General features: G+C 39.9%; 1 protein-coding gene across 12 annotated transcripts in view; it reads right to left on the bottom strand.

The window, feature by feature from the left end:
* Positions 1 to 15,348, bottom strand: part of Dlg2 (discs large MAGUK scaffold protein 2) — a 1,686,730-nt gene that overhangs the window by 361,497 nt on the left and 1,309,885 nt on the right. For all 12 annotated transcript variants that reach the window (XM_026784310.1, XM_026784311.1, XM_026784312.1 and 9 more), the window contains one exon: positions 1,099 to 1,167. In XM_026784310.1, the coding sequence (XP_026640111.1) occupies positions 1,099 to 1,167 (69 nt within the window). The remainder of the gene's footprint in view (positions 1 to 1,098; positions 1,168 to 15,348) is intronic.

Raw genomic sequence — 15,348 nt, 5'->3', positions numbered from 1 at the left:
TCAAATGCAGAAAGGCCCTACACCGAGCCCTGCCTCGAGGGCTCTTCACAGGAGCGAGGTGAAGTAACGCTAGTGGAGAGCAGGCTCGTCACACTGGCATCTTCACCCAGATAGCATCATCACCGTGAAGGGTCATGTGCGGAGACAGGCCATTCACAATGGGGTGCTGATTTCATAGGACAATGCTGAAAGTCAGTATCTTTTGAGCTGTCTCATTTCTACCCTGGAAAGTCTTTGCTATATGTAACAGCCTAAATATAGTATACTGTTTTGTTTTTTTCCCCCCAGCTTGATAAAGTCTTTCCAAATCAGATTACAGGGGACAGGTCTGTACGGAAGGAGTATCTGATATCTTTTCAAATACAAGCTGGATTATTTTAAGTAAGCGTCCATGAGAAGATGACATAATGCCTCAGAGAAGCAAGATTTAGAAAAGATAATTATCTCATATGATTATTTTGGAAATAAAACCGATATGACAGATAGATGAACATAAAGACTAATTAACTACCTAGCTAGACAGACATAGAGATACAGCCAGGTACCTAGTAAGCATATGATCCATTTTTCTGAACTATTCTTTTGAAGGACTACCCATGAACTATGTTGCTGTACAGGCATCCACAGGGATATCCCTTCCCAGCACAAGGGTTATATCTGTGGCTGAGGAATCCTGACAACAAAGCTAGGTTCCATATTCTCTCTTCCCTCTTTTCTTCTCCCTACCATTCTGATACCGATTCCATCCAGCACTCATCCTGGGTCCTCCACTAATCCTTATACACATTGTCCACTGCAATAGTTACACGGTATTCCAAGCACATGTGAACATTTGTATCAGTTCCAATGAGTCCTGTGAAAGAGAGGTAGGGTTTTACATGTCAACTTTAAATCTAGCCCCTGCCACAGTGCCTGGCACATAGCACAAACTTCATAAATAATTGCCAGGGTAGGGAAGAGGCATGGGTAAGGGGACAGAGGGGAAGAAAGGGGAGGAGGAAGAAGAGGAGGAGAAGGGAAGAAAGTGTATCCGGGAGGAGGAGGAGCAGCTCGTTGCAGTTCAGAGCTGCATAGAGAGGCATTATAGTATTCTCTTACCCTTCTAGGGAGATGGCCCGTTGCAGAGTCACCGAAGGCTGCCGAGTTGTGGTGCTGTGTTGGGAATGACTATAAGAAAAAAGAAAAACAAAATCAAAATGGGACATTTATGCAAAATGCCTTTGCATAGCCTAATAAGCCTTACTTTCAAGAAAATAACAAATATCGAAAGATCCAAGCAATTAAATGATAAGGAGACTCATATACCAGAGAAAGGAGCCCTCTCCTAGAGAAAGGGTTAGTGTTCCCTTGTAATTTGGGGTCAACATGTATTATTCTAAAGTAAGCTTTAAATGATACCTAGGTATGACACAGAGCATAAAACATGAATTTGATTATGATGTCATGTGTTTTTATATTGTCTGAGAATTTTATAAATGCCAGAGGCAGTGGACATCTGTAGTGAAACAGTATTTACCTGACATGACAGGGCTATTGCACACATAAACTTATAACGCCTGTGACTTCGTGCACAAGACATACGTCAGACAAAAATCTTAGCATGGATAGGGGAGGGCCTATGCAGTTCCACCCCTAGCTAAGAAGCTACTGACAATCAGTGGCTACTAGGTAAGGGAGAACCATTTTTTCTTCAGGGATGTGGCCCCTGAGAAATGGTGCTATATCCATGCAGATCTAGGTAGCACTAACTGGACTCAGGAAATTAAAAAAAAATGAAGCAATATGTCTTTCAAGCTTCAGAATATTTTTTTTAAAACAATCTTTGAGATGAGAAAAATGTAGAGTTCAATAAAAATCAATAACCCCCCCCAAATCCCCAAAAGACTAACTTACAAATCATAATACTTTATTAGTTCACATTTATTTGTAAATTAATCAGCAATGATTCAGGTATTTTATTAAATCTTGAAAAATTGGATTTCCAGTTGAATATCGGTCTTGGAATTTGATGTGATTCATTATTTTGTTTTGGTTTCATATAGCGAGATTGATTTTGTGTATAAGTAGTTTAAATCAGCATAAAATCTAGCACCAATGATAATTTATATCAGCAAATAGCTTTTAAACATATTTTATATACTTATGCTATTGCTTCTACCAAGTCTATGAGTTGGATTCTGTTTAATAGAAAAATTGAAAAAAATAGAGCTTGCTGAACATCATTTAATCAATACCTATGCCTGAATTGCCATCTGGGTTGATTGTAGAGCCGCCTCCACTAAAGATATGGAGAACCTTTCATCTGAGAAAGGAATAATAATGACCCAACAGCAAGCTGCACGTGAAAGAATTCTGTCTTTTACTACTGTGTGAACCTTCCATTCTTAACAACTCCTTACACATCCGTATGCATTTACATCATTTTATACATGCACAGTACATTACACATATACTACACGCATGACTCCCCTTCATAAACTAATTGAAGCATTTTGGACAATAGCTATTATTTTAGTTCAATATACTATTACTTCCTGTTCATGTACAGTTTATTTAGTCATCCCGGTAGTTGGATCATTAGAATATTTCTATTGCTTTGCTATTATGTATTGTGCTGCAGTGACCATGCTGATAATGGTTACCTTTTTCTTATTTTATGATCTACTTTAGGTGAATTACTGCAAACATAGTTACTAAGTTCTTCATTTATATTTTCAGGTACTCTTCAGACCATGTACATTGCTTCTTTTCTCTCTCTATAGATAGATACACCACACACACACACACACACACACACACACACACACACACACAATGTTTACTGACTCCATTTAGCACCATGCATATGTGCATGTTTTTGGAATGACCTTTTGGGATTGAATAACCTATTAGGGGACTCATCTCTGGATATATCTATATAACTTTCACCCCAATCTTAGAGCCATTTACTTTATAATAAAAAATAATTTATATAGCTGTATGTATTGTGTGTGTGTGTGTGTGTGTGTGTGTATGTGACACAGCACATATGCAGAGGTCAGGTGACAGCCTGAGTGAGTTGGATCTCTCCTTCCACCAAGTGGATTCTGACAGGTCGAACTCTAGTTGTTATTCTTGGCACCTTTTCCCATCAAGCTTTCTTGCCAGCCCTGACTTCATAAGTTTCGGCACCCATGAAAATCTAATCAATGCAAAGTGACACTCAGAGTTACTATGAACATCTCCTAATTTATGAGAATGACTATTTCTCCCTAAGTGTTTATTTGCAATTTTATTTATTTTGTGCCAACTGTACAATTGTTTATAATTTATCTGCTAGTTGGTGAGAAAGTACCAATAGTTCTTGGGTAAAGATCGATATCGCTTACTAATCGTGATTAATGGATAATTGGGATCCCTGATAACTTTGTCCTTATTTGCTCAGCCCACATAATTAAAACAAATTAAAACAAAGGAATCCCCAGCAGTCTCACTCTGGCCCCCCCCTCTGCATAACTATTGCTCTATCCTGATCGACACAACAATGCTATGTTTACAGGTTAGTGACACAGGATGCAACAGGACAGGAAAGTGCTCAGAAAAAGGGACTCCTGAGACATTACACACGAAATGACAATCAGTTCTTGGTGGAACATAACTGGGAAACAAACGGATCCTACTAAAACATGCAATGATCCTTCTACTCTAGAAATACAAATAGAGTGAATTATTAGAGTGTCAAGACCTTCAGACCAAAGTGAAATTTTGTTGTTCTCAGACTCCACCAGTATGTGTGTGTGTGTACTTATACAGTGTGTGTACAGGGAGATGCTGCTTGATGAGGATGATTAGCATTCTAAAGACATAGAACACCTTCCTGTCCAGAACTAGCTACACACAGTGGTTACTTCTATGACAAGGAAATTACAGGTAACCACATCCTTGCCTTTTCACCTCCGGAGGCAATGAGGTTAGAAAGGCAGAGAACTGAGAACTGCAGGAGAAAAAAGCCAAGGCAAAAAAACCAAAAAAACAACCCCTCCCCAAAACAACAACAACCACAACAACAACAACAAAAACTTACAGCTTTCAACATTAGAGCATTTAGGAGGTATTATCACAGATTGCTGCCATCTTCCTCATTGCTGTAGCTTTCCAGGCAAGCATCGTTCCTGTGAAGCTTGTGTGTGCCATGCCTCCCCTCCCTTCCGTGCGGGTAACACGGTACTCACACTGGGACCTGGCTTTAACACACAGTCACAGTGGCACCCAAATGCAATCTTATCCCGGCTTGTCCACATGTCTGTTCTCCTCCTAGGTCTCGCAGGTTTTCAGAGCATAGCACTGCGAGTACCATCTCCTCAATCTCAGCCCATCCTCATCAATGTCTGAGGGATGAACACCATACCCAAGCTCCACTTACTTGAAGAACCACACACTTTATCTTTTTAAAACTTGTAAGGAACTTGAGAACCAGGTATCCTATCTATTTTTGACAGAAGGCAAATTAAGGCTTAGATCTTCCAGCCGGATGAAGGCAAAAAATGAAAGCCGGATTGGCTGACTCCACGGGGCCTGCCACGCTATCTTGCAGCGGGAGGCACTCAGAACTGCGCGGCCAGACCACACTAAGGCTTGGGTGCATTATGAGAGGAAGGACGGAAAATATTTCTAGGCAATATTAATGTTTTATAAAACACAGAATGCCAGTTTTTCATCATGGACATCAACATTCTATCTCTATAGCTTTCAAAATCATGTGTGCATTCATCACTTGGAAAAGCATTTTCACTGTCCTACCCAGATTACCGCTATAGGAAGTCCTGGATACTGACAAGGCCCTGGGTGGCAGTGAGGGGAAGTGTCAGTGAGGTAGGCTCAGCATCACCTCACCGCACTGATCCTGGCCGCTGCCATCTTGTGAAGAGGAGACCTCTGGCATCCGCTCTGTATTAACGCGGAGGTGCTGAGGCATCGGGTCTGATGACTGTTGGGAAAATCTTGCTCAGATATTTCTTGGAGCTCACATGGTAGGAGAGCATTTTGCCACTGAGCTATACTTCCCGTCCTTGAAGATGCAGAGAGAGGTGGCAGCCCGTCAATCTGTCCAAATCCTGCCATCTTTGGACAAAACTGAACCAGAGCATCCACTGTAGTCTTTATTTCCTAAGAATTCTGACTTTCCAAGTGAGAGTCCCAAGCTGTTGCTTAAGGAAATGGCACGTCAATGGCCCTGAGAGATGGGCTTCTACCGCCAGTGTTTCTTTTTTAAGTATCTTAATTGAAATTGTTCCATTATACATAAAACTTAAATAATAACTATCTGAATTTTCTCCTTCTCCAAAGGAGGCAATTACCATCACAGGCAAGGTTTCTCCAGTATTTTGTAATATTCAACTAAATTATTTTAAAGAACGTGAACTATTTTTTGGCATGGTTTAGGGAGTTGATCGTTGGGTCCTTTGTATGGTTCACAAACTCTTTTACAGATGATCTGCATCCACAAAGCCTCTACCTCACGTGTCTGTATTTTGAGCAGGGTCTATCCTGTAAGTCACTCTGTATGTCCACACATGCCTTGAATTTGCCGTCTCCTTTCTTAGTCTCCCAAGCAGCTGGAATTCCAGGCCTGTGCCACTAGGCACAGCACATAATATTATTTCCTTCATTAATGAAATAGTAACGTTAATCTTACTTAGCTGATGTATAATTTTTCATTGGTCATTGTAATACCTCCTGATATATTCAATATTGTTGATTTATTCACTTATATTCCTAGAGAACTTTCATTTTTCACTGTCATATTTAACTGCATCTATTTGGTATCTCAATATTTCCCTCAGACTTTCCTTTTCTCTGTTTGGATGCATGTGTCAAGTTGCCAAATATCCTTAAAAAGAATCCAATAGTGCTTCAGATAAACATAATGAAAACATAACCCTTGTATTCCACTAAACTGGGAAGCATTTTCCTGAACAACTCTTTAGAGGTTTGGATTATACTATACAAATGCTAACTGGGTAGGTACGAAATGCCAGAGATGTATTAGGTGCTTGGGATGACACTCTGATTCCTCAATATCACAGTTTCAGCAAATATCAGATAATGAAATAGATGATAGCCAAATCTATTTGCCCATGACCACAAAGCTAATCTATCTCCATGACTCCCACAGAACTTAAGTTGTACTGCATAAGGAGAGAGTGACTGAAAGAAGAGACAGGAGAAGGAAGTCGTTCCTGAGAACTGACAAGATCTGATCATTCAAGGTTGAAAGCAGGCTGTCTGCTTCAGGAAGCTGGACCATCTTGGTTTGGTCAGAGGGAGGAGGTTAGGATGGTGATGGGGACGGATCATGAGGATGATAGCTTGACAAGAGGTTTAGACTTTGCTAGCACTGGAAGACTCCCAAAGGCTGGGAAGTGGGGAGGATCGAGATGGTAATATTTCTAATTCAGAAAGTTCTATGTGTACAATAGAAGCAAGCTGTAATATGAGAAAATAGTAGAATAACATGATGAAGAAAATAGATACCTAAATACATAGTGGGTATTAAGAAAAGGGTATGCATTTATCTAACATGATCAAAAGCAAAGTGCTTAGCTAGGAATGGGATGGATGGAGTTATGTAGCAGGCATTTTAAACCCTTCAAAATAAATTTAGGCTTCAATAGACAAAAGTTTACAAGGTTTTATATAGTACAAAGCAATGTTTTGATTAACGTTCACTAATGATCAAATCATGGTAATTAGCATAATTGTCACCTTAAAATTTTATTATTTCTTTATGGTGAGTACATTAATACATCCTTTTTTTTCTGAGTTTCTTGATATACACCTTATGATTAAGGTTTTCACCTGACTGTCACAAAATACCAGAAAACTTTAAGTTTTTGTACTCGACACAGAATCCACTAATCAACCTTTCCCCAACCCCACTATATCTCTGAAAACCACTATTTCCAATTTTTTATAATACCAGCTTTCTAGATTCCACATACGAGTAAGACCATGTGGCGTTTGCCTTCCTGTGCTTGGCTTCTTTCACATAACATGACATCCTACAGATCTGCCCCATTGTGCCCAATAACAGGCTTTCATATTTTCTAATGGCTTGATATGATTGTACTTTGTGTACATTCCACATCCTGGCTACCATGAATAATGTCAACAAGCCCGGGAAGGCACATCTTCCTTCAGCATGCTGATTTCATTTCCTTTGTGTTTATAGCCAGCAGGGAGACTGCTGGACTATGCTATACTTTATCTTGCTTATTTTAGGAATCTTCACACTGTTTTCTATAATGGTTGCTGCACTAATTACATTCCCAACAGTGTAAAAGAGGTTTTGCCTTTCGGTGAAGGCACTCTGATCTACGGGTTTTATTGGTGTAGCCTGGGTAAGAGAGGATATTTTTCCTTCTGAAAGATACATTTGCCTAGATAGAAGAGGTTTGTTATTTCCAGGGCATAGGGGTTGCTGTATTGCCTTCTAGAACTTTCAAATAAGACTTTCATGTTCACGATTGAGGCCCAGAAGAGGAAGAATGAACTCCAGTGTCCTCATATTCATTGTGAAGATCATGGCACTGTTAACAGAACCAATATGATTGCACTAGAAAAGTAAAATAGATGTTTGGCTAAATGATAAGAATGTACAAGGTCAGCCTGATGTCCTCACTACACATGGGGGGAAAATATGACCTATAATATACTAGCTATATTTTTTAAAAAGATCTCCTATGATGTTTGCCTGTTCACAGTAGCCACTGAATGACTCAGACATTCCTTGCATCATCTACTTCTACAAATAAATATCCTAGCATATTTTGTTCCTTCTTTATTTGATGGTTTCAAGATTCCTAGTTATTTAAATAATGCTTACATTATTTAAAATGCTTACATTTTCCTCTGATTCCTATTTAAGTTTTAGAGTCTAGAAATGAGCTCAGAGCTCCAGACATTCAGATAAAGGAAAATTGCCAGAAGATACTCACTGCCTTCCATCTGTGTCCCCTCTTCCTGTCAGTGGTGCCCAAGATAACACAGACTAAAAACCTGCCAAATTACATTTTTAAGTTTGGGGTCAACATAACTTCTGGTACATTTTTTTGCATTAAATATTGAAAATTAAATCTTTGTATCCCTGCGCACTGAACTTTTAGAAACTCAGTATGCTATGTCAAATGTATTGGTGTTGATTTTCCCCTAGTTCTTAAGATTACCTTAGATCATCAATTCAATTAGAATTTATAGAGCATTTAGGGTGCATTGACTGTTACGAAAATTCAATCTTTCAACTAGTGTCTTAGTTGGGGTTTCTATTGCTGTGAAGAGACACTGTAACCATGGCAACTTTTGTAAAGGAAAACATTTAATTGGGGCTGGCTTACAGTTTCAGACGTTTAATCTATCATGATTCATTGCTGGCCATGGTAGTGTGTAGACAGACATGGTTCTGGAGGGCACTGGGAAGTCTACATCTTGATGCACAGGCATAGGAAAGTGAAATGTAACCCGGGGTGTAGCTTGAGCATCAGAGAATTCAAAGTTCACCCCCACAGTGATACACTTCCTCTGACAAGACCACGCCCACTTCAACAAGGTCACACCTCCGAACAGTGCCATTCCCTCTGAGCTCATGAGACCCAGTTACATTCAAATGATCACATCTGGTTTTCTGTCATCAATGAGTACAATAAGAAAACTTACTCATATTATTTAACCCACTGATTCCAACGACAGCAAAAGACCATCTATTGTGACAAAGCACTGCAGATCTACATGCAACTGAGCAGTCCCCACGTTTTCCCATGGAGTTTTCTTAATAAGTATCCTTTTCACACATACCACAGACATTCTTTCTCTTATAGACAAGGACTTCCTATGGTAGGCGGGTCTCTCCTATTCCTGTCATGTATTTCCATTCATAAATATTAGACGAGTGAAATATGATGACTGAAAACACTTATTTCCATCAAGACTAATCTTATTAAGTTAGAAAGACGTATGATTTTTTGTTTGTTTTGCTTTTTGGTATGTGGAAGCACAATTAATTGGTATAATACTTATCTAGCATATATAAGGACCTAGGTTCTTTCTCTAGGGGGACACACACAAAATAAAGGGGAGAGAGAGAGAGAGAGAGAGAGAGAGAGAGAGAGAGAGAGAGAGAGAGAGAGAGGAGAGAGAGAGGAGAGAGAGAGAGAGAGAGAGAGAGAGAGAGAGAGAGAGAGAGGAGAGAGAGACTAAAATTCAAGAAATCATAAGATATTTGAAAATATATGCTACTATTTAGTTTTGTTTCAGCCAACCCATTTCTGAATTAATGAAGAAAGTTAATAATTTGCACATAAGCCAGAGAGAGAGAGAGAGAGAGAGAGAGAGAGAGAGAGAGAAAGAGAGAGATGAGATAAAAGAGGAGAGAATATTCAAGTCTGTTGCAAATTTAAAGAGACTCAAACTGGAAACCATTGGTAATGGATTAAGGGTATGCTTGTTTTATATAAGAAAAGTGTAGCATAATTTTGACAAAATAAACTGAGCCCATATTTCTGGCTTATAACTCAACTTGTTAAGGCAAATATTGAAAAATACTTGGAGGACGTAGATGTCAGGGTCTTCTTATAGAGGCTAACTAGTGAAGCTAAGCTTCAAAGATATAACGTGGTTGAGATCCTAATGCAGATTCAATTTGTGGACCATGGTTGTCTCTAAGCTATCTCGCTGTGACATGTTCATATTCTTCTTTATGGCACCATGATGACAGCACAGCACTGGTCAATCTGAAATCCTTCCTACCATTGTTATGTAGTAGGATGCCCTGGGAATGTAGTTCAAATGACTGTGCAGTCTCCAAGATAGACTCCTTGATTACTACTTTTCACAAAGGAAATGGATTTTAGCTGGGAATTTTGTAGAAAACATAGACAGATAGCATAAAATATACCATGGATTAATATATATATATATGTGTGTGTGTGTGTGTGTGTGTGTGTGTGTGTGTAACAAACTGATATGACAGATATGACCTGTGATATCCCTTTCATTCCACTGAGTAAACAATTGTTTTCTTTCAAGATTACATAGCGTAGTTTTAAATATGTTAACACTATCTGGACAGCTGTTGTGTGGAAAAGGAAAAAAACCAAGGTCTAGAGGTGAGAAATGTGGGCTTCCCCCTGGGCTCCTAAGCTCAAAGGCTGAATGAGTTCCCTTGTTTCCCTTGGTTTACTGCTTTTCCCTAGGGTGAACAGAGATAACTGCTAATATTCTCCCTGTCTAAGCTATTAAATGCAGCTCAGAGACCAGCGCAGAGAGGGAAGGAGCATAGACTTGGGAGACCGTCATCTTGAACTAAGGTTTTTACACCCTTCTTAATTAGATATTTGATCATTTCAGAAATTGAACATTACCATTTCTAGCATTGTCATCATTTGGTGTAGGTGTCAATATTTTTTTTTTTCAGAAATCCATCTGGTACATGGGGGAGAATTTAAAGTAACATATTTAAAATAAATTTTATAAAGTATGAAACCATGGACACCAGAAAATTGAGAGTGTCTTAGAGGGAGGCAATGATTTGATAATGTGGTGTCCAAAACTAGAGCTCTAAACCTGAAATAGCCAGTGCGTATTAGGAAGGAAAGCACAGCTAGAGATGAGAAAGGCCACACCAACGAGAACTGTAAGATTTCACAATTATTCACAAGGCTAAGACAATATCTCTATTTCCAGTTAGGATCAACAGACAATGGTGGCACTTAAAACTGCAGAAGGAAAAGGAGAATGACATAGTTGGGGAAAATATGCCTAGTCAATATTGCATACATTCATGGTATATGGTGAGATCCTGGGTCACCTGAAGGTCAAGATAACACACAAGCTTTTTGTAATGGAGTCTAATCTCAGTAGACAGTTCTGGATAAAAGTTTCATTTTGTAGTCAACATAGTACCCATAAATTTGAGAGCATGAATATTTCTATTCATGTGATAAATTGAAGATCTGGGAGCCGAGACAAATACTTGAGGACAGTTGATGTTAACAGACGAGAAGAGGAAGCTGGAAAGGCTAGTGTAGAGTGCGTAAAAGGAGTTGGGTAGTAGGCAGAAGGAAAACCAAGAGGTTAGGAGCTGGTGCCAACCAACCACACCACACCACACTGCACCACACCGCACCACACTGCACCACACCGTACCACACCACACACCTATCTTGAGGAGAAGAAGCTTGAACAACAATTGCTGATGATCAGCAAGAGCTTAAATCTAAAGTGGGAAACCTAGTAAATAGAATTTGAATTTCATTCTGCAGTTGAGCAACGGGCCACAGATGATTTTAAGTCCCCTTTGAAGTTCAGAACGAGCCCTCCCTGCTTTCAGACCTTAAACAGCCACGGGGTCATGAAAGAAAGGAGACTCATAGAGAGGCTGTCTGGCTGACGATTTCCAGTCTGCACAGAGCCTTTCTATAGGGCAGATGGAAAAATTGCTGCTCCCACTGATGGGCCAGTGTAGGTGTCAAGTCAAAATAAATGTAGACTATGCCTTCCATCATTTTGCTGGATTTTAATTTTAGTGAAGAACTGCCTTTATTTGCAATTTGTTTTCTTTATTGATTTTTCATGCAGACAGCTGGAACATCCAAACAAATGTGAGCTATTTGGCTTGGTGAAATGTATTAGTCTATAGGTATTAGTCTCATGGAAAAGCTCCAGCTGTTTAGTGAGAGGGGAAATCTTTCATTTGATATCTGCAGTTGAACATTCCCCTGCAATGGTCACCATGGCGCCATCGCCTTCATGGTACTAAAAGCCAACGTGCACACAAGTTTCACTGTTCATTTTTCTCTACCTAGCTACTAAATTATACGGAAGCCACATCTCTGCAGAGACACAAGCAATGAGAGCTTGGGAAATGTCACAACTGTCAGATATTTAAATTCTAGAATAGTTTTCTCACTCTGTTTCTCAAGATTTGTTAAGAACTACAATGTCTCTGTTCGTTTAGGAGAACGAAAGTTTAACACTTCTTCCTTAACCTGGTAGGAGGAAGACTTGCACATCTGTGCTTTGTGTCACTCTCATCTAACAGTCAATACTCATTTGTTAGTGTTCATAACCTGCCAAGCATTATACCTGATGCAATGACGGAAACCATAAGGACGGAAAACTGGAGCTACAATCTTCGATCACTCACAATCTGATTTGGGAGAAGTTGACAACCAAGATTCGCCACTACAGACATTCCCCCATTCCTTTGGCCACTCCAGTTAATTCCCCTCCATCAGACTCTGCTATCCTTCCCACAAACAGCACCGCTAACATAGCTTTAAATGCAAAGCTTTGATGTCTTCAATAATCGGTTATATTTTAATGGCACTGCGTATTAACAAGTTTTCTTGCCTGGCAAAAATGGCTCTGTCTCTTTACCGCAATTGTCCCAAGGTCAACACCTCTCAGTAGGCCGTTGTGGAAGACACCCATTTTTCTATTATCTGTGTAGAGTCATTTACCACAGTTTTAAACCATAAAACAAGTCCCTTGCTTTGATCCCTTTAAAGGAAATACCTAAAAGTGTCCTATTATGGTTGGATGAAACCCACAGTTACCTCAAGGGTTGTACGAGATCCTGTGGACAGAGTCTATCTTTGATCAGAATTTTGCCTTCCTCTCTCCTAAGATATTTTCTGACTCTCTGACACCCTCACTAGTCCTTTCTAATGGTACCCACATTGGCTTTGTTTTCCGTCTAGCTCATATCCTGAGTCTCCCTTCCTTTTCATAGAAGCCGCCTTCCAGCACTGAGCCTTCATTCCTAACCCAGCTGTTATACAATCTCCACATCATATCACACGTGATCAAAGGAAATCAGTTGCTTCTTGGTTACTTATACTTGTGTTCTCTGACTTATTTGCCATGTGAGGGTATTGCTTCCATGAGTAGAGATAAAGCAAATACTTTTAGCCTATACATACATATGTGCTGCCTCTGAGTCTGTGTGTGTGTGTGTGTGTGTGTGTGTATGTGTATACATATTTATGTGTTTGTGTTTGTATAGGGTAAGGAAGGCTTCTGAGATGAATGTATGCTCAGAAAACACATCTAGAAGTATTTAATGCTATGATTCAAGTTAAAGGTCATCACTTTAATATAACAATACATCTTATGTATCTTGCTTTATTATACTTTGTTGTTTCCTGTTACCATGGTTCTTCAAAATACTTAAGAACAGTATCTTGACTTGCTGTAGAAGGAACATCCAGCCATAACCCTATGGGTAAGTGTGTCATTCCCTATCCTGTTAATGTCATTGATTGTAAGTGCTACAAATTGTTCCATCCATCTCCACATTGTACCAGAGCATATCCTCACTCGTACTTAGACAGTGGATATTTATCAGCCTCTGAATACATGTATTACATGTACTGTTCATGCTGTCTGCAATCCACTAGCGCCTCATCCATGAAATGATTCACGGCTTCCTGGTGGCATTCCACATCCTCCCACTGGACATTTCCAGCTCTACTAACACTTGACATGTGCTCCGAGAGCCACAGACGGTAAGTGACCAACAGACAAGGGAGAGGAGAAGCAAAGGAAAGGGAGATTTCATTTCTCCTGGACATTTGAAGAGGATTAGGAAAGGAGATGTTGGTGTTTGTGTGTAGGGAGGCTAACTCTTTTTGAAAAGATTATGTTTGCCCGAAAGTTTCGAACTGCTTGTGTTTTTCTTTCAGAGCTTCAAATGTCTGAACATTCTATCCTGAATAGAATGAGAGCAATATCAAATAATATGTGCACACATCTACTAGGAAACATCTCATGTCTAAGAAGTTCTATCTTCTGAATGCACTGGCAGCAATGCTCGTTACCTAAGTGTGACTTGTGAACGGCAGGCATTTCCAGAGGCTTTGAAAACATGCCAGCCATGTATGATGTGGTACTGGATACTATGTACTGACTTGGTCCTGAGCACTTTCAATCTGAGACTTGGTAATTGGGCTACACTTTTCCAGTGGCAGATATGGCAAACGTTGGTGGCAAAGTTGGTGCCATTACATCTTTCTCAGCCTGTTTTGGTTCATCCTTCATGACTTAGCCATGCCTGAGCAAGTCTGTGAAAGATTTCCTAACTTTAAAGCTGATTCCCCAGCACCCAGACACATCTTCATCAAGGCCTTTCCATATAATACTAAGTCACTGTTTTAAAGCTAGCTGCTTCTCTAACTAGACGGTGAGCCTCTTGGTGGCATCATGATTGATGTCTAATAAATGGTAGCATTTCACTGCATGCTTAGCACACTCCCTGTTGTATTGAACATCAAAGTGTTGGCCATCTAATTTTCACTGGACTCCCATGGCAAATATGAACATTTTTGTCAAACAACATCATTTGGGATTGGCAACCAGTAAATAAACTCAGAATCTGAATGCAATGAGCAAAGGGTGAAATTAATATACCTTTTGTGATAGACCTCAGTTTCATGCTACAGAACAATACAAATTAGAGAGAATCCCACTCACCACCACTGGAGAGTACAATGCTGAATTTTAATCTCACAATAGACTATGCCATAGATTTTAATATATGAAAATCACAATAAATTGATTCTGTTCTGCTCCAAGAATCTCATGTCTTATTGGAGATGTCTAAATGAAATGGAAGCCATAAAAATTACAGACGTAAGTGAGGTGGGCAATGGGCCGCAGCAAGGCATGATAGGGTTTACTGTTGCCCACAGTTGCTGCTGCTTAGACAAGGCTGAGAGTCATCCGTTTCAGCTGGGCATGAAATTACACAACCCTAATCTGCCCACGTGGAGATGCTCACTGTGATTACCATCCAATACCATTTTCAGCTCAGTTGGTAAACGATGAATCAGCCTAATCCGCTCAGGTTAAACAGAGAGGGAAAGAAATGAGATAGTTTGACCTCTTAAGCAGATTTTTCTCAACACTCAACACTTTCTCTAAGAAGCTGTGCTGGAAGATGTTCATTGTCAACCCGACTAGGTTTAGAACCACATAGGAGGCATATCACTCGACAGTCTTGTGGGCGTGTTTCCAGGGACTTTTAGTTGAGGAAGGTAAATGTGGTATCAATGTGGCTGACATCATCCCAAGGGCTGGTGCGCTGGCCCAAATACAAAGGAAAAAAGGGGAGAGTGAGGGAAATATCAACGCTCATTTCTCTCCACTTTCAGGATATAGATGTAAGGTGACTGGACCTGTACCTGTCACGTTTGGTCCACACTGCCAGGAGCCACTCTTGCCACTGTGGTGTCCTTGCCATGGTGGGCTATACCATCAAACTGTGAGCTAAAAACCAGGCCTTCATCCCTGAAGGTGGGTCATCGTGGGCATTTT

Source organism: Microtus ochrogaster, chromosome 22, assembly GCF_000317375.1.
Source record: "Microtus ochrogaster isolate Prairie Vole_2 chromosome 22, MicOch1.0, whole genome shotgun sequence".
Classification (NCBI taxonomy): Eukaryota; Metazoa; Chordata; class Mammalia; order Rodentia; family Cricetidae; genus Microtus; species Microtus ochrogaster.
The sequence above is the reverse complement of the archived record's forward strand: the minus strand, read 5'-3'. Positions and strand labels throughout refer to the sequence as shown.